Source organism: Triturus cristatus, chromosome 6 (genome assembly GCF_964204655.1).
Source record: "Triturus cristatus chromosome 6, aTriCri1.1, whole genome shotgun sequence".
Classification (NCBI taxonomy): Eukaryota; Metazoa; Chordata; class Amphibia; order Caudata; family Salamandridae; genus Triturus; species Triturus cristatus.
In genome coordinates, this window is record NC_140589.1 from 1,771,326,430 (window position 1) to 1,771,349,514 (window position 23,085).

The 23,085-nt window shown below is 45.6% G+C and overlaps 1 protein-coding gene across 1 annotated transcript; it reads left to right on the top strand.

The window, feature by feature from the left end:
• The first annotated feature begins 383 nt into the window (after positions 1-383).
• Positions 384-21,167, top strand: LOC146821965 (zinc finger BED domain-containing protein 5-like). The gene is made up of 3 exons (XM_085609946.1): positions 384-1,247; positions 1,389-1,683; positions 20,905-21,167. Exons 1-3 carry the CDS (start codon positions 384-386, stop codon positions 21,165-21,167), a joined length of 1,422 nt encoding a protein of 473 aa, XP_085466072.1.
• Positions 21,168-23,085: the final 1,918 nt, after the last annotated feature.

Genomic DNA, 23,085 nt, shown 5'->3' on the forward strand with positions numbered 1-23,085 from the left:
CAAAAGTGTCTGTTTAATAAAAATTTACATGGTCACCCAATATCTGGTGCAGAAATTAACTATCTTTGGAGAATTCCGCATGGGTTGTAGCAGCACTAACCTTTGTCTCCAGACTAGAGAGACGAGCAAGCGTTATACTAGTACTGTGTGGTTCATATCAGTCTTTATTATGAGTACTAATAATGAATTGGGCAGACGTAACGTTTGTAGTTAAAGCACGTGCTAACCTTAAAATTGGCATCAAGGGCTCTCTGAGTCTGAGAAACCATCCAGTCACAATTTGCTCCTTATAGATACAAATCTTAAATTTCTTTTATAGGTAACTTGCAGGTGCAGCGTCCTTGTGTATGCCTAGTACTGAGTGACAGTGAGATACTGCAGTGATGGACACGTTTTTGAAAAGGAAACAACTGGACTCTGAACAAAATTTGGAGCCGGATGAGAGCCCAAGTATGAGTGGGGATCAAAAGAAAGCAAAGATGGTTAGCAAATTCTCTGGCACAAGGCAATATAGCGAAAGCTATATTTCATTTGGATTTACTGTCACCGGAGATGCAAACAAACCAACTCCACTGTGCGTGGTGTGTGGTGAAAAGCTAGCTAACAGTGCTATGGTCCCAAGCAAACTTAAACGCCATCTCCAAACGAAACACCCTTTGCTTCAAAACAAGAATGCGGACTATTTTGTTCGCCTGCGCGAAAACACGGAGAAACAGGCAACTTTCATGAGAAAAACCACAAAGGTAAATGAAAGAGCTCTTAAAGCTAGCTATCAAGTTGCTGAACTTATAGCCAAGTCAAAAAAGTCGCACACTGTGGCAGAGACATTAATACTTCCCGCCTGCAAAGCTATTGTAGAGGAGATGCTCGGACCTGAAGCAGCTAAGGAAATAGCCAAAGTCCCTCTCTCAGACAACACAATTTCCAGACGTATTAATGACATGTCTGCAGACATCGAAAGTGTGGTTTTGGAAAAGATCCGTATCAGTGAGAAATTTGCATTGCAACTTGACGAGTCTACTGATATCAGTGGACATGCTCAACTCTTGGCCAATGTGCGTTTTGTTGATGGTGATGCAATTAGAGAAAACTTCTTTTTTTGCAAGGCATTGCCAGAAAAAACAACAGGAGAAGAAATTTTTCGGGTCACATCAGAATACCTTGAACAAGGAGGACTTAAGTGGGAAAACTGCACAAGTGTCTGCACCGATGGAGCTGCAGCCATGGTCGGGCGCACCAAAGGCTTTGTAAGCAGAGTGAAGGAAAGAAATCCAGATGTGATTGTTACGCATTGTTTTTTACACCGTGAGGCCCTCGTAGCCAAGACTTTACCAGCAGACCTAGTTCATGTGTTGGATGATGTTGTGCGCATGGTAAACTTTGTAAAGTCACGACCCCTGAAAAGTCGCATATTTGCAGCTTTGTGTGAGGAGATGGGAGCGAAGCATAAAACCTTGCTGTTTCATACGGAGGTCCGGTGGTTGTCGCGTGGCAAGGTCTTGGTTCGTGTGTATGAGCTGCGGGAGGAACTTAAAGTGTTTCTGACAAATGAGAGGCCAGATTACGCAAAGCTGCTTGCAAGTGATGAGTGGTGTGCAAGGCTGGCATACCTGGCAGATATATTTCATCATCTGAATGAACTGAACACACGAATGCAAGGCCGAAATGAAAACCTGCTTACAAGTACAGATAAAATAAATGGATTCCGTTCAAAGGTGCAACTCTGGCATCAACACGTGGAAAGTGGCAATCTTGAAATGTTCACACTCACCAAGCAATGGCAAGGTGTTCACACTGCTGCACTGTGTGAGATAATAGTTAAACATTTAAAAACTCTCGAGGAGAGGTTGTCATTTTATTTCTCTTCAGTCTCCACTGAATGCCTTGACTGGGTTAGGGACCCTTATAGCTCAGCATCAGTTGGTGGAAAGGACATGACTTTACAGGAGCAGGAGGAACTAACTGAACTGAGGCAAAATCGTGGTTTCAAGCTAAGATTTGCTGATCTACCTTTGGATAGTTTTTGGTTGGATACTGCCAAGGAGTTCCCCCTTCTGGCAAACAAAGCTATTTTGACATTGCTCCCATTTTCCACTACATATCTGTGTGAGATGAGCTTTTCAAGCATGATTGCTATAAAAACTAAATACAGAGAGAGACTGAGAGCTGTTGACGAAGAGCTACGTGTGTGTCTTTCTTCGATTCCAGCCAGAATATCAGCTTTGTGTTCAGCCAAACAGGCCCAGGTTGCGCACTGATCAATAAGACCAGTGTTTTATAATTTTTCATATTTCTGTTTACTTAATATTCATAATAAAGTAATTATAAAATATTTTCTTTGTGTTTATTCGATTCCTATTCAAGAGAATTACTTTATATAGTCAATATATAGGCACAGAGTTAAATTTTTTTACATTTTCTAATGGTGGTGTGCCTCGTGATTTTTTTCATGAAACAAGTGTGCCTTTGCCCAAAAAAGGTTGGAAAACACTGCACTAACGGATCTTTCACCTGCTGACACTGCCACTTCTCCTGCGACACAAGCTACAAAAGATCCAGCACCATTCATGCCCACAAGACTAAGAACACCCCGCAACCCCTCCACTGTTTCCTGCTCAACGCTTGCTCCCTCTGCAAAAACACCACAGAAAACTGGGACACCATCACCACACTCTCCACGGACGTTGCCTTCATCACCGAAATGTGGCTCAACTGCTCCTCAAACCCCAACATCACCACCGCACTCCAGAAGGCACCAAGATGATACACCGAGATTGCGCCAACAAACAAGGCGGAGGCATCGCCATCATCTGCAAGGAAACTATCAGCTGCACCATCACCAACGACGGCCACACTTCTCTCATTAAACACCTCAAATTCCTACTACAAACTGAAGCAAAGATCACTATAAGAGGCACCCTCACCTACAGACCCCCGGGACCCTGAGCAACATTCTTCGCCTTCATCCCCAACCCCATCACCCCCCTATCAATCTACTCTCACCACTGTGTCCTACTTGGCAACCTCAATGACCCCAACATCGCCCTCACCCAACTTTTCACCGAATCCACGCACAAAGCCGGACACACACTCAACCACATTTTCACCTCCAGTGACAGAATCAAATTCAGCCACACCACAGAACTCAGCTGGACTGACCACACCATCGTACACTTCACCATCACTGACGCCCAGCACACCATTACCATGCATCAGATCCCTCCCACCGCAGCTGGAGCAAGGTCGCCGAGACTCAAAGGTCTGCCACCAACTGGACAAACAATGGCGCACCACTAAGAACCCCACTGACAGAGCAGATCACAAAACAGCCATTAACAAATATCACTGGCACATCAAGGAAGCTAAGAAAGCAGCCATCACCACTCTGATCAACTCTGCAGCCAACCACACAAATGACCTCTTCAAAATAGTCAAATAATTCTCCAACCCAACAGCCATAGAGAACACCATCCACCCCTCCCAAGAACTCAGCGACACCCTCTTAGACAGCTTCCATAGGAAGTTCACCAACAGCTACAAACATTTCAACCTCAAACCTGCCAGCCTCAACCCCAGCGCCCTCAACCAACCAGCGAACATCAGCCAAATCATTACCACCTGGTCTCTGTTCACCGCCCTGACCACCTCAGCCATCATATCTTCCATCCACTCCGGGGCACCCACCTCTACAACCTTACAATGAACCCAATCAGCACACAACTCACCAGCATCCTTAACACCTCCATCTCCACAGCAACCTTCCCATACAGATGGACACATACAGACATGAGACCCCTCCTAAAGAAAAAAGAGGTGGGGGCAGGGTAGGATCCCCAGACCCCCTAGGCCTCTTGGGGGTCCATATAGACTCCCGACAATTTTTAAAAAAAAAGAAGCGAGGACTCCTGCGCTTCTCTATTAGTTAGCCCCTGGATGGGCCAGGCCCTGGGTCATGTGGGCTTAAATGATATTTAAAGGAGGGGCACACAGGACACCCATCCTTGTGCCCCAGGGACCACCACCTCCCCAGGCCATATATTATGTTGCGGGGGCCTTGCAAACCACCTCGGGCCCTGGGGACTGCCACCTACCCGCGGCTAATTTAAAAGAAATGGGGGAGGTCTTGCGGAACCACCACGCTCTGAGGGCTGCCACCTCCCCTTGATAAATCAAAAGAAACAGGGGGTCGCGTGGATCCCTCGTGCCCTAGGGACCTCTACCTCCCCAGGGAAAATTATTTTGCAATTTGGGGCCTCTCGGACACCCCTAAGCCCTGCGGACTACCACTTTCCAGGTGCCCAATTGTATTTTGGCCGCCACCTCCCGAAGCAGGCCCTACTAAATGAAAGGACGGGTGCCAAACATCCCCCCTTCTGAGCGAACAATTGCCCTGGGGACTGCCACCTCCAGGGCCGGCTCCTACTATGTCCCAGGTTGTCCACGCCCTGAACATAGCTGTTTCCTGTGGCTTGGTGGGAGCTTTAACGTTTTCTGCCAAGTCACAGCAAACTCTCTGCTTTCAGCAAGCGAGAGCTGTGAAAATGCTCTTGCTTGCTGGAAGTGGAGCATTGGTCTGTTTCCTTGCCTGTTGGCAAGCGAGCAGGGAAACAGACAAATTGCTTTCACAGACAGGGAGCTGTATGTTTAGCAGCTCCCTGTATGTGAAAGCACTGCCAGCTCCCACAGGAGGCGGGAGGCTGGCAGGGACCGGACGGGCCTTGAGGCCCTTCACGAACCATGTGCAGACTGGGTGCCTTGGGAGCACCCAGAGAACCATGGCCAGGCCCTAGGGGATGAAGTCCCATGGGTCCGAAATCATCTGCGGAAGAGCGGCCCCCCCTCCTGTATTAAAAAATAAAAGGCCGGGTGATGGGTGCTGAAATCTGCCAGGGGAGGGGGGCCTGCATGGCCCTCCTCTCCATTTGGTATTGGCAGGACCCCAGGGGATGGATACCGTATCCCCGTAGGTCAGTGTTATTAGAAGCAGTCCAGCCATCTCCTACGTAAATACCATCAAGAGAGGTACACGTGTGGCAACCACTTTAAAAAGCTTTTGAATGCGCGTGCAACCGGTGTCTTGCATTTCTTTCCTAAATGTTGCACCTGTTGAAAATGTTAAGGTCCACCACTGCTTATTGCCCCCTGGAAAGGGTCGATAATACTAGTCTCTAGTCTCACAGCTCTGGCTGATAAATCAGATGAGGGTCAATCAATCGGACTAGGGATTCTGTAGTCGATGATGTGACATTATTAGACTAGAAATGTGAGAGTCCATTTGTTTAATCTTTTAGTAGGTCCACATTTTAAATCTGACAATCTTCATATTACAGACTTAGGGCTTGATTTAGAACTGGACAGATAGGTTACTCCATCAAAACGGTGATGGATATCCCGATCACCGAAATATAAATCCCATAGGAAATAATGGGATTTATATTTTTGGCGGACGGTTATCCGTCACCATTTGTGACGGAGTAACCCAGCTGCTGAGTTCTAAATCAGGCCCTTACTCTTTTTCTTTGCAGAATCTACAGACCAAGAGTCCTTCTCATGAGGCTTCTGGAAACTCCCTAACCCCCGCTGAATTCATTCAGAATCTCCCTAGGCTACACCAAGTCCAGACAGGAACTCCCTAGCCCACATTGAGTCGAGACAGAAACTATCTAACCCACACTTAGTTCAGGCAGAAACTTCTAAGCCAATACCAAGTCCAGACAGAAACACCCTAGCCCACAATGAGTCAAGACAAGAACTCCCTAGCACACACTGAGTATAGACAGGAACTCTCCAGCCCACACTGAGTTCAGAAACTGCCTACTTTAAGTCCAGGCAGGAACTCCCTAGCTCACAATATGTCTGAACAGCTTCTTCCTAGCCCACACAGAGCCCAGACAGGAACTCCTTGGTCCACAATGAATTCAGATATGAACTCTCTCTCACCCACACCAAGTCAAGACAGGAACTTCCCGACCCGCACTGAGACAAGACAGGAACTTTCAAGCCCACGCTGAGTCCAGCAGGAACTCCCTACCGGCACACTGTGTGTGAATAGGAACTATCCTGTCCACATTGATTCCAGCACCGACTGGAACACCAAAGCCCACACAAAGTCCAGACAGGAACTCACTAGCACATAGTGAATCCAGACATGAACTCCCTAGCCCAGGCAGAGAGGTGAGACATCCACTACCAAGATGAGAAGAGAGCCAAATACTGTCCCCGGGGATGCCACAGCAGCAGGGTAATCTCTTGCAGTATCGACTCCAAACATTACAGTACAATATTCAGAAACCACATAGGAAAATTCTCTCAACAAACGATGGCATGGATTTGTTGATCATTAAGTAAGTAAACCTTTATTTGCAGATTAGTAAAAATCATTGCAGGAATTAAAATTTTCTTGTTTGCATAGGTTAAAAAAGGCGCAATAAGTTCAATAAAATAAACAATATGCATTACGAGTAAAAAATAATAAAAGAATGCCGGTTAGAGCAGAAAGTCATTTTAAATTAAAAATTCACAGTTGGCCCTTTATATTGAAAATTTCATACCTGGGTTGGCTACTTGAAACGATAACAGCCAGGAGCAATCTCTGAATGGGCAAGTGTAAAACAATGATTGTGTTGCACAGAAGATCGTGCTATGCAGTAGTGACAATCGAGAGTAAGCATGACGCGCACGATATAGTGCATAAGTCATCTTACTCCAGTAGGTTTTGGAGCGAAGTACAAGGGGAAGTCTCTAAAATACAAAAAGTAGGAATATAGGAAAAGAAAAAAATTATATTACGCTGGAAGTCGCTGACTGCGGTGGGGGCAGCCTTTTTGCTTGTAGTAGAAACATTGTGGCCCTACAGGAGAGCTGGATGGTGGGTCATCAAGAGTTGTTGATCAATAACTTTTGCTTTGATACCTTTTTTTAAGAGAACCTGCTGTACTTCGACTTGCTGCATGTCTTCTCCCGAGACCTCTCCTTCACCTCAACCCCTTCATTAATATTCATTGGAGAAATGAGAAGCTTGTGGATTGCAAGCAGAAAGCTGATTTGCATCTTACTTTAAAGTAACTCTTTAAAACCACATTAACAAAATCCTTCTGTGACAGGGTTGAAAACAGAAGTGATTAACTTGTCAAGGCGCCCAGTCGATAAGCTGCTGCACCGAATACATTGCCTCAAAGATATCACCTGGAGAATTGACCGGATCAGGGTGAAACCTTTTCATACAGCCACCAGCAGCGTGGGTTCAGAGATATTTTTGAAAATGTACTTCACTCACTCAACCTGGCTCTCCGGCAGCACATCAGGAGTGCTCGCTCTCGCAATGCCTGGGTACTGATTTTGTTCAAATGCACTACAAAGGATCAGAGGAGGAAGCCTGGCGGATGTGCGGGTGGCCGATGGTCCATACAACCGGTGTGATCTGCTGTGGGCCATGAGGGATAATGATGTTGGGCATTGCTCACTGGTGAGGGTGGTGGTTTCTTCCCTCCAGTTGAGGGTTGAATAAAGGTGACATTGACTTGATTAAGGAAATAGCTGATGCCACCTTCACTTTTGAGGGTAGCAGACTGGCAAGCCCCTTGAAGAGAGTAGTGGTATCTTGCAGGTGGCCCAAGCACTTGGGCAGCTGAGGATCCACCTCGGCTGCCTCACCCTGGTTCTGGTGCCCGAGCAGCAGCAGACATCTTTTAACACCTAGTGTCTATCTCAAGTTCACCAGCCATCCCTGGTGCCCAAGTCAGCCATCAATGGAGATGCAATCAGAGCCCCCCCTGTAGAGCCCTGTGAAGCTCCAGGATTTGTGCCTGGCACACTCATTTGTTTTGGAGTTTGGTAGTAATCCCTTTATGGTGGAGTTTGTTTTCTTCTCTAATGTGAGTAACTCCACCTGCCCAGGTAAAATCCACTGTTTTTCTGTTGCTTCTTTGACTCCTAGTTTGGGACACTCTTCTGGGGATTTAGACTTAAAGCTCTAATGTTTTCATCACAGCAGGTAACAATGTCATATTCAAGTCTCAATAGTGTTTTCTCTACAATTCTAGTTTTTTCAAACTGATTTTAATTTTGAGTATGGTTTAGAAATAGCACCAATTTCTAAACCCGTGCGTGCTTTACCTGTGGGCGAGGCCCCTTCGCTCATACTAATGGGCCTGCAGGATAATCTGCTTGCAGGGCCAGATCATTCGGTTCCAGACAGCACAAAGCAGACACAGAGAGCAGAGGCAATTAAGGGACTACCCCGCTGGCAATGTAATATCAACAGCTGCTGTGATGAAAAATACTCAGCAAGGAAGGCATAGGCAGAGGAGCTGGCAAAGGAGATTGACTGGAAAGCTCGGTATGGGGTGTGTTTTTGTTTTCTTAGTGAGAAACCTTGGCTGCCTGGAGGGTGGTTCCGTACTAGCAGGACACTTTCTGGGTTTAGGAAGCATCACACCCCTTGCAGTTGGTTCAAGGATAGATCAGTAGTGTCTGGAGTACTGAAAAGCATATATCACAGACCTTTAGTGACACCATGAATGAATGAATGAGTGCATTTATAAAGCGAAACGTTCACCCCAAGGAGCATCTTGGCGCTAACCATAACATAATAAAAGAGGTATTTCTTGTGGGAAATTATTTTTGCTTTGGCTGTTATTTCTGATCCACTTGAGTAGGGAGACCTTTCCTTAAAAGACCATGCACACCACAGTCACATTGTTCCAGTCTTGTTCTAGTCTTGAAGAATGTTATGACAAGAAATTAGTTCCCCGGACGTCCGTGGAGAAAATCCTATAGATTTGCCAAACCAACCACTTGAATTCTCTTGCTGTAAAGGACTTAGAAAATAAATATCTCTTATAAGCTCCTGAAATAGGCTCCAGCACATTGAGCACAGTCCCCAGGAGAAGTAGTTTTTCCTGCTGAAAGGCAGTTTGCTTCAGGAGCTGTGGCCTGGAGCTAGAGCTCTGCATGCATCCAAAGAGGATGCTGACCTCTTCTGAATGTCCAGCTAACTAGGAGTAATGAAATCTTAAAGTGGACTGGACATCTTATATGGGGTTACCTAGTCCTGTGTTTCAGGGTTCATGTGTGCATTATCCTGAGAACTTTTATGAAAGTGGACAGAATCACTGGAGACCTCTCATAAAGATTTCTCAAGGCAATATCACACAGAAGGAACAATAACCATCAAGGTAACTGGCCTTAGCTCACCATTACAGTGCTTAATTTGTAAAACAAATATGAGTGCCAGGGCCCCCATCAGGTGGTTGCTGCAGGTTGCACAACCCATTGCCCCTGCCAGTGCTACCAATATCAGTACCAACATAACTACTAACCATCACACTCCTACACGATTGACAATTCAGACTGTTTCAGGCCCCAATGCTATTAGATTGGGTTGGATGGGAGGTATTCATAATTTTGAATGTATGTTGAATGAATAAGAACTATTATTGTTTTCATCTCAGACGCTAACAAACAGTGCCACTATGTGGCAAAATGTCATAGTTCCAGTGTTTGCATGGTGCCAGTGTTGACAATTAAGTGCTGGTACCGAGCACCAGAAACCACAGGCTCAAATTGGGCACTGCATTTCCAGCTTCTAAGCAGCTTCTATTAATTAATTAATTAATTAATTGTGGGTTTATATAGCGCTAGAATCAACTCCCGGAGGAGTATCTCCGCGCTTCGACCGCTGGGGAACCCATCCTGGCTCACCCTGAGAGATGGTCCCTAATGGGTATCTCTAAGGGGCGACCAAGCATCCCCGGCGGTCTGGGGGGGCCGTTGTGAAGATGAGGCAAGCTAATGCCCAGAGTTGCCGAGTGTGGTCCCTGACTGGAGTAGGCACCGAGGCGAGAATTATCGAGCCCGCTGACTCTGGTCCACGACCCTGCCGCGTCGGGAATCGAACCCTGGTCCCGGGCCGTCCTCTGCTTACGGGTCTGCCGCCTCTAACCAGTGAGCCACACCTCTCTTCTATGCCTGTGTTTTCTAGTCAAAATCCAGGTCAAGATGAAGTGGATGTTTGTGATGACTATTGTTCGACACTGAATATTTGCTTCCATTCACAGTAAATTCTAAGCAAATAGATAGTTACCAGACAACTAGCCATGTTATCATCAATCAATCAGGGAATTGTAAAGTGCGCTAAACACCGAGAGGGTCTCAAGGTGCTGGGTGGGAGGTGGGGGGGGGGTCAGCAGTTCCGCTCATCCGAAGAGTCAGGTCTTGAGGGCCTTCCTGAAGGCATCCAGGGAGCAGGCGCGTCTGAGGTCGATCAGGAGCTCGTTCCAGGTCTTGGCCGCGGTGTAGGAGAAGGCTCTTCCCCCTGCTTTGGCTCTGTGGATGCGTGGGGTCACAGCGAGGAAGAGGTTGGAGGATCGGAGGTCCCTTTTGGGTATGTGGAGTGTGATTCTGTCGTTGAGGTATTGGGGCCTGAAGTTGTGTAGGCCTTTGTAGGCGTAGATGAGTACCTTGAAAGTGACTTTCTTCTCGGCGGGGAGCCAGTGAAGCGTTCGTAGGTGTTGGCTGATGTGTTTGTGTCAAGTAATGCCGAGGACGAGTCTGGCGGCGGTGTTCTGTATTGTCTGGACCCTGCGGAGTAGGGATTTGTTGATGCCGGCGTAGACACCGCTTCCGTAGTCCAGCCTGCTGGTGATCAGTTGCGTGGGTGACTGTCTTCCTTGACTTGGGTGGGATCCATTTGAAAGTCTTACGGAGGATGTGGAGGGTGTTGAAGCAGCTGGAGGCGACGGCGTTGACCTGTCGGTTCATGGAGAGGGAGGTATTGAGTATGATGCCGAGGTTTCTGGCGTGATCCGTGGGGGTGGGGTGCTGTCGAGGGCGGTGGGCCACCAGGTGTTGTTCCATGCTGAAGGGGTGGTTCCGAGGATGAGGACTTCTGTCTTATTCGAGTTGAGTTTTAGGCAGCTGTTGCTCATCCAGGCTGAGACATTCTGCATTCCATCCTGGAAGTTGAACTGGCTTCTGAACATTTATTGCCGTATAATTTACCTGTTTAAAGCCAAACAGGCTTTTTAACTCTCTACTGAACTATTTTCTTGTGTTATATTTTCTCATTACCAATTGTTCTCCCTTTTTCTCCCTTTCACTTTTGCCAAAAATGTTGAATCCTTAATCTGTTTTTGGTTCATTTAGTATTATTTTCGAATCTTTTATTTATACCTCATAGGGACATCGTAAAATCTTAATATCTTTGCATTGTTGCCATTTTGTTTTATTTTACTCTCTACCTACAGTCACTTTCTCTGAGGTTTGCATTGCATCTTAGGGCTGACTGACAAATGTGAGGAAATGTTACCTTCATTGAAACCTGCTAATATCTGTAAACTGGGCTACTGCCCAATGGGCCAGTATTGCACAGTTATTTATTTATTTGGAGGTAAAAAGGCCTTTTCAATGGAAACGCCATCTAAAACATAACTACACCGTTGCTATTGCCACTGTAATATATATACAAGGCTGGATTGGCCAGACCAGGTGTCGCACGTTTCCCTGGGAGGTTGGAAAGTTGAGAGGTCAGTTTTGTTACTTGGGGCCAGTTTTGCAGCGGAGCTGCAATATCAATCCCAGTAACAAACTCAGCATTCACTTTCGTTTCCAGCCTCCCTGTGTTTTGAAATATGTTATGGTTTGAAAAGTGCAGAGTTCCTTGTATATCCTGCAATTTTCAGCAACAATTAAAGTGTCAAAGGAATTTACAATAATTTTCCGAACACTAAAAAATCTCAGGAGACGGTAGGGCCCGTCACACACCCCAGTTGTAAGCTGACTAGCTTCCAGCCGATGAGTAAAGAGGAGGTTAATAAAGTTTTCCTCTCCTTAAAATCAGGGGCGCCCACTGATCCCTGCCCACCGTCCTTCATGCACCAAGCAGCAGATTCGATCTGTGAATACCTCGCTCCTATTTTAAATCAAATCTTAATTTCCGGACACTATCCCACAGCCTGGAAAAGGGCAGCTGTTACCCCTCTTCTAAAAAAATCAAGCTTGGACCCTTGTGACTCCAAGAATTATCGCCCCATTGCTGGCCTCCCCTTTGCAGCTAAGGTCCTAGAGAAACATCTGAACAAAATGCTAACAGTCTATCTCAATACAAATGGCTTACTGGACTTCTCCCAACATGGTTTTCGTCCACGCCACTCGACTGAATCAGCTTTAGTTAAGGCAGTTGAAGAGATCGGCAGGGTGGCGGACGGTGATGATACTCCTTGACTTATCGGCCGCTTTCGACACCGTCAACCATACGGTTCTGGTGCAGCGGCTGAGGGACATAGGGGTAGGAGGGACCGCTCTGTCTCTACTATCCTCCTTTCTTGAAAATAGGGAGCACAGGCTGTTCTGGGAGGGTATGAAATCCGATAGCTTTCTTCTCCCCTGCGGATTCCCACAGGGGTCAGCCCTATCTCCAACCCTGTTTAACCTATATGTTACACCTCTGGCCGACCTTGTCAGGAGACATGATTTTGCTCTGGTTTCGTACACTGATGATTCTCAACTTATTATATCTACCACCAATCAGCCTGAAACCACAGAGTGTAGATTTCATTCTTGTCTTATGGAGATCATGTCTTAGATGGGTCGGAACTACTTAAAAATAAATACAGATAAAACAGAGGTCATGGAGTTTGGGTCGGGTCCGCCCCTGTGGAACCAATCGTGGTGGCCGTCAGAGGGTGGAGAATGTCCATCCCCTGTAGAGAAGGTCAGAAATCTTGGTTTTCTCTTTGACAACAAGCTCAACTTCGGTGCACAGGTCAACTGTCTCATTTCCTCATGTTTCTCCCTCCTGAAGACACTGAGAAAATTTTTCCTTTTATACCTCAAGAGTTACAAAAAACAGTGTTGGTGGCTCTCTTTCTTTCAAAGTTGGATTATTCCAATGCTTTGTTTCTGGGGATTGACAAATTTCAACTGCAGAAATTGCAATCATTACAGAACGCAGCAGTCAGGCTTTTACTGGGCTTACGTAGAGGACAGCCTACCTCAGCCGGGATACGATCTCTCCATTGGCTGCCTATAAAATAGTGCATAGAATTTAAGTCTCTTACACTCGTGCATAAGGCAATCTATGGAGGTGCCACGGATGATTTGGAAAGTTTCTTTGTATCTTATGTCCCGTCGAGCATCCTAAGGTCGGCCACTCAAGGTCTTGTTAAAGTGCCAAAGATTAGAAGAGAAGGCTGAGGTGGCCGGACGATTACTTACTGTGCGGCAAGACTCTGGAACGAGCTGCCTCAAACTATGAGGCTTCAATCCAATCTTCAGCTTAAGAAAAAGTCTAAAAACTAAGCTCTTTGCAACTATATAGGCGGTGTTGTATCTGCTCTCCCTGCCATTACACTTTCAGCGCCAAGACGCCTCGGCATTCAAGCGCTTTAAAAACATATAAACATAAATAAGATATCCCTGGTGATTAATATTCCTGTTGGAGACGGATCGTAGTTTTGCCTAGTGGCAGTTTTGACTCATCTAGGGTAGTGAAGGGAGTTAATATGCCTGCTGTAAAACACGTGTATCATGCAGATCACAGTACTGTATTTTATGTGCGTAGCTCAGAGGGTTACTACTTTTGTCACAGAGATCCTTTTGTTATTGTGCAGTTAATAAGTTTTAATGTTAATTTATCTCAGTGAGCTACGAACTGCCATCAAAGAGCTGCATGCAAACTGTATGGCACAGGTTAGAAACTTATGTCTTTTCCCAGTCTTTCATTGTCCGAATATTGTTTTAAAAGGGTTAGTTTGGGTAGAAATAAATTCTTTTTAGTAAAGCCAACTCTAACCACTGTTATGTTTTGAATTCTGAGTTTGTGCTTCTCTTGATCTAGCACTCTTAAAAATGCCTACACTTCGTAGTCCCCTTCGTCTCATGTAAAAGAAATTGTGTTTGTGGGATGTAAAGTGCTCCGACACCCTGGTATGGGAGGCGTTGAAATATATGTGAGAGAGGGGCTATGAAGAGATGGTGGACACTGTTGGAGGGTGATAGTAAGGAAATCATTGAAGTGCCCCAACAAAGATTGTGGTATCCTGGTGCACTCTAAGATCATTATTTGCTATGCTTTAAAAGCAAATGCAATTGAATGTATAATGAAAAATTTGTTTGTCGACTGGTAAATACTGGTACAAAAACACCCTGGTCGGGAGAGCCTTTGCCCTGGATGCTCCTCAAGTTTTGTTTTACCTGATTAGGGCTAAAGTGGGAAATAATGAGTGCTGATGGTAGTTTGCACCATTTTTGCACACCCTATTGGCCCTAAAACTATTGTTTGCAGAGGTGGGTAAAACCAGGCCACTCAACACAGAAGTGAGAGCAATGTGCACAGCTTTTTACTTCTAATGTATTAAAACATTTCTGACACTGAAGACACTATCGTCTCCTCTGGAGGTAATTGTTAAAATTAAGGCTCTGTAATAGGATGGAGTGAAATCCTTAAATGCCATCTCCTGAAGAAAACCTTCATCACGTGCAACGTGAAACAAAACAGGAGCCCCCCACGGTCCTGATGAAGACCCTTCTGTAAGGAGTAGAATTTCCTACACTAACCCTGGGTCGAAACGTCAACAGCTCTATGTTTTATTCACCAAATGTAGATGACAGTGATAGATTCACTGTGTCTTTTCTGTCATTCTGGTTTTGTAAATAATTGAGCAATGATTAAGGCTGCCCAGGCATTTCATGTTTTTGATGTATATACTGTTCACTGCCCTCCCTCTCTCACTTACCCTCACTTTTGCACATTGCTGCACCATTTCGTCCCGCTTCCCCCTTTGGGGCACCTATTCACAACTTTTTTGACAAATGTGTTGTCTGTTGAACATGATAAATTATATGTTCAACTTGATTAAATATTTTCAACATGAATAAGTATTGATTGTAATTGTTTTAAAAGATGATGTTGATATTTATGTAATATTGTGTTTCCACTGGTACCACCCCCCCTTTACGTACCATATTTTACCCACGTCCAAGTGACGTGTCTGGGTCTACCCCATTGTTTTGTAACTCTTGTCCATAGGAACAGCCAAAACATTTACCTCCCTGCTTATCTATTGGCATGGGCGCAGAATGCAGTGATGCAGATGCTGCAACACTGAGAAGCCAGGACCATACACCTCAGCACTAGTCTGTCTGTATTCGCTGTCTCTGGACCAGTAGAAATGACTTCAAAAGGCATGATGTACTAAAGCGTTTTGTAGTTGCAAACCCCAAGACTCCCCAAATCACATGGTTTACAACAACAGCACATTTTTTTCTATTTAGGAAACTTCATCTTCAGTCAGAACGGCCATTGTGAGTTACAAAACTGGTTTTGTGGCTCAATCTGAATTGCAAAAAAGTGAGGGTCTGAAAAAGATGTGGTTTCCTATTTGCGATTTGCAATGAGATATATCTCTAATTTGTGACCGTTTAGGAATTTGAATGCAGGGATGGAGGGCTACTATCCCTTGTAGGCCACCATCGCCATACTTGTAGCCAAACGTGGGTAACCACAGATCAGTGCTTAATTTGAGCCGGTGATTTCTGGTGCTTGGCACCGGCACTTAATTACAGAACTTATCTGCTTGAAGCCGCATTTAAAAGAGGCAGATCTATCTCGCCTTGTTGCCAATGTAACCTATGAGTATTCTAGAGCTTTGCTTTGTGATGTATTAACTTTAAAATGCCTGCTTGAAGTTACATTAAAGGAATAATGCATAATGTTAGCCTCCGATCTTTAATGAAATCCAGTGTCTCTGGTCATGGTAATAGGAGAATCGCAATTGTCAACCCCGGAGTTTTTGACAGTCTGCCACAAGGTGGCGCTATCTGGCTAATTTAGAGATAATCACAACAACAGTGAATTATTAATTCAATGTACATTACAAATTACTATTACCTGCTGCCCACACCATACTTATAGATTTGGGGGCCTGAAATAGTCCACTAATAGGAGTGTGATGGTTAGTAGTTGCGTTGTTACTATCATTGGGAGCATCACAGGAGCACTGCCACAAATAACTACATGCCTAATTCATTTTCAATGTTCAATAGGCAGGTTTTTCTGTGACCACCTGCAAATGGGAATTTTGTGAGATGACCTAGGACATAGGGTGCATATCAAAATTACAGTCAAGTCGGTAAGCAATTTTAACGCACCATTTCCAACCTGCCTGTTACTAAGGCGGATCACATATCCCATGTATTGATCGTCAAGCTGTCATACAGAACAATTTCACCAGGCAAAAACAGACACCGTGTATACTGATAAGATCCATATGGTCGGATATTTGAAAGATCCATTATATCATTAGATTCCCTGGTAGAGAGTTTGGTCAGGCAACGGTTTAGTCAAGTTCTTCGCTCTGTGCCTGTGGAACTGACTGAAAACCATTTTTGTTTTCAAGAGAGATTGAAATCCACCTTGGACATTTATTTTTCTCACTCAGCTCATCCATAGTATGTTAATTAAATTCCAACTGTTATTTTAATATAATAAAAGTAATTAGAAGTGCGAAAAGTTTCTCACCTACAACAATGTGATTAAAAAAAAAACTAACTTTGCAACTTGAAAAAAGACATTTAGCAGAGAGAGCAAACTAGCGGAATAAAACATTCACAATGTGAGAATTGTCTTGAAAATAGTTTTCTTTTGTGCAACCTTCTGTGGTAAAGTGTGGATAAGTTGTTGAAGTTGTTGAATCTCTAACTTATAGGTGGCACTGCTGAAAAGCTGAACAACCAGTAGCGTGGCATGTTAACAGACAAACAGCTTCAATAATCCATAATCACACAACCAGCCTGCATGACTGGGAGGGGAAGAAATCAAATATGCTGTTCCAAAATACTTGCAGTATAATGAGGTGCTGTGGCTTTCACCTCCCATCCTCAATGCAGCACAAGCTGCAGCTTCCACTTGAATCACAGTTCACAACTGTGGTTGATAGGCACTTGGACTAACCCGTTCTGCGGTATACAGCATCCATTTTAGGACATTCTCATTCCTCACTCCTCATCCTACCGATACCACGACCCGTTCTGCGCTATACAGCATCCATTTTAGGACATTCTCATTCCTCGCTCCTCATCGCACTGATACCATGACCCGTTTTGCGCTATACAGCATCCATTTTAGGACATTCTCATTCCTCGCTCCTCATCGCACTGATACCATGACCCGTTCTGCGCTATACAGCATCCATTTTAGGACATTCTCATTCCTCACTCCTCATCGCGCCGATACCACGACCGTTCTGTGCTATACACTGGTGTATCGAAACTCGAGGGGGCCACCCTGCAAGGGACGTGGAGGGGCCCCTTGGGGCTCAATCAGGAGCTCTGCAGCCTGAGTGCTGTGTTGAGTGGGCCCCCTGGAGCTTGGGCCCCCCCCACACCTAGGGGGCTGAGGGGGCCTGTGTTACGCCCCTGGCTATACAGCATTAATTTTAGGACATTCTCATTCCTTGCTCCTCATCGTGCCAATACCACGACCCGTTCTGCGCTATACAGCATCCATTTTAGGACATTCTCATTCCTCACTCCTCATCCCGCCGATACCATGACCCGTTCTGCGCTATACAGCATTCATTTAAGGACACCCTCATTCCTCACTCCTCATTTCAAATATACCACGACACGTTCTGCGCTATACAGCATCCATTTTAGGACATCCTCATTCCCCACTCCTCATCGCACATATACCACGACTTCCCATCGGTTGAACCTTCTACAACCCACGTCAGGTTAACGTGCTGCCAGAGCTCACGAGTTTGAATTGACTTGTCTTATTGAATCAACGCTGCTATTGTGGTTAGGCTGGTAGATGATGCTTTACGCAATATATTCTAAGCATGCAGTAGAACAAAACACTGCACCAGGCAACCTCCAACCTCTCTCAACAAAATCCTTGTACATTATGGAGATGAGGAAACATGACAAAACACCCCTGTATAAACCTATTCAAGGAACGTTGAGCTGGCCCCCCGCGGGCTTTGAGCTGGCCCCCCGCGGGCTAGGTGCAGCAATCCCCTGACTGTATTTATCAATGGAGCGATTGGATTTTATGTAAATGTCATCATTTTGTCCCAAGTCAAGATTGTGAATTCAGTCATCTGGCCTTTCCCCATCTCTGTCAAGGGATTCCTTGTGTGCAGCCAATCTAAATGCAAATTAGGATAACATGACCTGAAAAGCAGACCTTAGAAAAACACTGCAAAGATGTATGAGGAGGCATTACTAAAGAAGAAGCATTACCTCGATGAAGAGAGTTCAAAATTAATATATTCTGCAAGAAGCTAAATGGGGGTGTGATCTCACATCAGAGGCGAGGAGCTCCCTGCATTCGTAGAAAAGGCCTTTCTTGATAAATGCAAGTGTGCTATAGGGTCAGGAAACCCAGACCCTTTGTAGTGAGGTTTCATACTATTAATATGGATCAGCACCCCCACCTACACCATGTAATTCCAGCCATTTCTGTCTTCATACAATATAGCAGGGGCTCTTAACCTAATCAAGGGTTCCAGCCTGCGCAGTTTCTATGATTTAAACCTTAAAAAAATACACAAAACTACAGAAACAAATGCATATCAAACAAATACGCAATTTATGAAATATTTTCTTTAATTCACAAAAAAATGAAATGTTGTTATTAATAGAAGTTTGGAACTTTCCAAAATGTGGTTTTATGTATAGAAGACATAGCGATATGCTTGACTCTAGAATATCACTTTGTCTTTTTTGCACATAATGCAGTCTGTCTTTTTGTCGGAACATGCAAGTCCTTGTAAGGTTGAGGCCAATAATCGCCCATACTACTGTTTACTGTACTTGCACTGATCTAAGAATCAAAGTAAGGATACCAATCAGAATTTTTTCCTCCAGTTTACAGTTTTAATTTTGTATTTTGCTTTTTTATGTGTATCTATTTTTTAATCTGCTTATATTATTTATTTCCTAAACAGATGCGGAATCCCTGAGTAGGTGTTGTGAACCCCCCAGGCATCCGTGGACCACAGGTTAAGACCCTCTCCAGTAGCAACATAAATCGAATGCAAAATGATCCTCCTTTCATTTTCCAAGCCACATTCGTGAGGCCATGTAGTCTCAGGTGCTGGTGCACCTATATTTTTATTCCCATTTAGCAACTACTGCGCGTGGAACACAAATTGCTTTGATTCGTCTTTTGCAAAAAATCAAAAAATGGAGTGGTAACAAAGTGCACAGTAAGCAAAACATAATTTGTGCATGTTACTCCACATTTTATTTTACAACAGGTTGTAAATGAGGCGCAAACACACACACCTGGTAATGCGCACAAATGTTTTTCATGCCAAGGTATTGTTGCGCTTTCTTTTTACACTTGGGTTTAAATGAATCTGTTTGAGTAGAAGGTGACCTTCTATCCTTAATGTCTGTGTTGTATATACAATCATAATATTTTCAATTAATTATTTATGCATTTATTTATACATTTACGTGTTAACTTACAGTGGTTTGTATGGTGCCAAAATGCTGCCTTTCAGACATTTCACAGAGCTGTGTGATACAATCAAGCACGGCTGTGATGGGTAGATATTGGTGAGTCTTTTTGGGTGCTTAGTAAGGTTTTGATAGATACATGTCTATCCGTAGGAAAAAGCACATGTCAGTTTTTTTTTTAAACTGTAAATCTAAACCAAGAGTTTTGGGACCGTGCTTGGGTTTAGAATTCACAAACGTTTTCCATGCTATGCCTGGAAACCTTCATGAGTTTGAGGTTTCTAGGGCTACTTCTGGAAAACCTTGTGAATTTGCAATAGTCACTGAGCTGAGGCATTTTCACATGTGCAGTCAGGGGTGTAGTTTTAGTCGCGGCCTGTGGAGGTAACATCAGTGGGCCAGGGGGGATTCCGACGGACGATGATGAGGGAAAATTAATTATTTATTTAATTTGCCCTCTGCATCGTCCTGGAAAATCCTCCCCACCCAGCCCCACCACCCCACCGCTGTTACCTGCACAGACCGCAGCTGCATAGCTTGGTCAGTAAGATTGGAGGGAGGGTGAACTTCAGATTTTCCACCAATCTGGCTGCATTATAATGTTTAAATACATTATATGACAAGCAGGTGTCTTGAAAGGAACCAAGGGGCAGTGGAAGGGAAGAGGAATGCAGATTGGTCAGAGTACTAAGCGAGACAATGCAATATTTTGTTAAGCAACCAATATTTTGAGGACTTTCAAAATAGAGAGAGTGTGTGTTTTTTGTCTGCGTGTATGTTAACATTCTTGGTGAAATCCGACAGACATCTCACCATACCCAGCTAAAACTACCTGTACCAACCAAGCTCAGGCAGAATCCGAAAGCAGAAAACAGCCAATGGTAGTAAATGATGCCCTGGCAAAATTATTTGTTCTGCGCCCCGCCCACCCCCTCACTTTCATCACTCTGCTCTTGCAGTAGTTTCCTGCACTTTGACCAACATTGCATGACGTAGGAGCAGTGTAAATTGAAGGTAAGAAACAGTACCCCATTTACAGTTGTCCCTAACACCCAGGGTTGGATTGGTAGACTGGGCATTCGGGCAACAGGTGATGGCACAGTGACTGAAGCCCAGTTGTAGGCTGTATTTTTTTTCATCCAGTGGTGTCCATTTTAAAAGGTTTTGTCGTGAGCTGTATTGTTTGGCATCACCATTGGCTATGTTAAGTACTTAATTTGTAAAAAAAAAAAATAAGTGCTGGGACACATAGTTTTATCTTTTTTCCAGGGCTACTGGATGTGGGGTTGACATTTGATTCATCTATCTTCAGACACGCTCTTCCCCTTTATCTCACTTTTGCAGGTTCTTTTCACCCCTGCTTTCTTCCTTTGTCCCTCTTTTCCAGCCTTTCTCTTCTTCCTTCTTTACCTTTTCCTGCCTTTCTCTCTCATTCAGATCTGTCCGAGTCCCTAAAAATGAGCGAATTTGACCACCACCTACAGCCACCGGCTCAACTTAAGAGGATCACGGACCCCACAGAGATCCTCAAAAGCCTGTCAGGCGGGAGAGCTACAGGAGCCCAGATAACACCCCCAATGCACACGTCTATGGTTCAGCATTTGGATTCAGAGATTTATTTTGCACTTGTTGACTGCACAGAAAAGGAGGGCATATTACTACGTGTTTTGCTTCTCCCTTCGTCTCTTGTACAGTATTAAGATTGCAGCCGATCGCCTTACTATTAAAGTAGGCTGGGGAGCAAGCATGAGTGGGGTGCACATGGGGCACTGGAGCATTCCCGCCTCCAGCCGGTTGAACGAGTCCCAGTCGGGCGAGGCAGAAAGAGAGGCCGTCACTGGCATATTCAGACTGAAGTCCACCCCACTCCATCCCACCTGTCCCATCCAGCTCAGCACCTGGTAACTGAGTGCCAGTGGGTTTCTCAGGCAGCGGGATGGGCACAATGGCACCTCTGCACCCTACAGGTGGGGGCAACAAGAGGGGCATGGTTCTATGGTGTAGCGCTCTAGTGGTTACACCACGTGATGCTGCAGGGGATGCGGGGAGCGCCGGTGGCCATCTTCTACACGGAGGGAACTATGTGTGGGAATGACCCCGGCGCTCTCTCTGTTATAAATAAATAAGTGTTTTTAGCTGTACTCCATGTGCCGTGTCTTAATTCCATGCCAGACCTCCACTACAAATTAGCGACGAGGCTGGGGGAATCAGCGCGCTTTTCCTAGCGCAACCGCACGTGTGCACAAGAGGTCGGTCCACGGAGCTCGGGGCAGACGGCCCCTTGCGGGAGAGCGCGGCAGAGGGACACAAGGCCGTTGAGACGCCCGCCCTCATTCCTGCACAGCCACGCGACTACAGGGCCTCACGCGAGTGTTGGGACCGGCAGTCCATGCGTGAGGACACAGTCAGCAGCATAGGAGCTGGGCACAGCTGCCTCCACCGGACCGGCAGTTCATGTCGTGAAGACACAGTCAGCAGCACAGGAGCTGAGCACGGCTGCCTCCACCCTGCCGCCCTGCAGGAGAGGCCTACAATGCCCAGCACCTTCACAGTAAGTGCCAGTGTGTGCTTACTTGTAGACCTCCTTGAAGCATCCCTCCACAGACACACTACCCGGTGCTACCTCAATTTGAAGCCCCAAGCAGCCTCAGTGGCCCAACTACAGGAGTGCACAGGAGCTCATTGCTCAACAAGCCCGCCATAGTGTGCAGCCTGTCCATCCACGTACAGGGTGTGCCCCCCTCTGAAGTAGTGGACGGTGGCGCACCCCCCGCCACACGCACCCGACCCTGGTGCACATAGGTCAGGACCTCGCAATTGACGACCTAACACGCCAGGTTGGTTCTGCCCTTCCACCAGGCCAGACAGCGCCCGGCTGTCCCTCGTCTACACCTGGTGGATCTCAGCCACAGCGGTCAGCCAGCATGTGTGCGCAGACATTTTCTCTCACAAACCCGGTCCCCTTCCTACCGAATCCAGGGGAACCATCTATGAAGTGGGAAGACTGGAAGGGGTATTTTTTTAATTACTTGTCAGCTCTGGAAGACGAGGATGAAGGGGAATTTTCAAGCAAACGCAGAAAAAAAAATCCTTTTGCACCCTTTGGGGCTGAAAGGGCTTAGGGTGTACGAGAACATGGTGAAAAAGACGAGACTCCCCGATGATGGCAACGTATTTCAACATGCGTTGGAGGATTTGGACAGTCACTACCAGCCTGTAGTCTACACTGCCATAGACCGCTATAATTGTTTTCAATGGAAACAGACTGATACTGAGTCTGTAGAAGACTGTGTGGCGGCACTTAAAAAGTTGGCGGTCACTTGCAAATTTGGCGCCCTCCACGATCACTTAGTACGCGACCAGATAATAATGCACACAGGGAATACTAACATACGGGAAAAGTTGTGGGTCAGCGGGGATGCACCTCTCAACGAGATCATAGCCATGGTCAAAAAGGCTTAACTGTCTAAACGGTGTGCAGTGGTGGCTGACACCATCTCCCATGACAGCAAAACACCACCCACGGTTGGGGAAAAGCACCACAGGAAGCTCACACCCAAGGCGGCCCGCCCCCCACAAAGCGTCCAGTGATCATAAGAATAGCTGCTACAGGTGCGG

What these genes read in the sequence shown, in the direction of transcription:
- LOC146821965 (XM_085609946.1), top strand. Translation starts at nt 384, where the DNA reads ATGGACACGTTTTTGAAAAGGAAACAACTGGACTCTGAACAAAATTTG. An exon ending in TCGGGCGCACCAAAGGCTTT is followed by an intron (nt 1,248 to 1,388) that starts GTAAGCAGAGTG and finishes AACTTTGTAAAG; the next exon opens with TCACGACCCCTGAAAAGTCG. An exon ending in AAATGAAAACCTGCTTACAA is followed by an intron (nt 1,684 to 20,904) that starts GTACAGATAAAA and finishes TCTCTCATTCAG; the next exon opens with ATCTGTCCGAGTCCCTAAAA.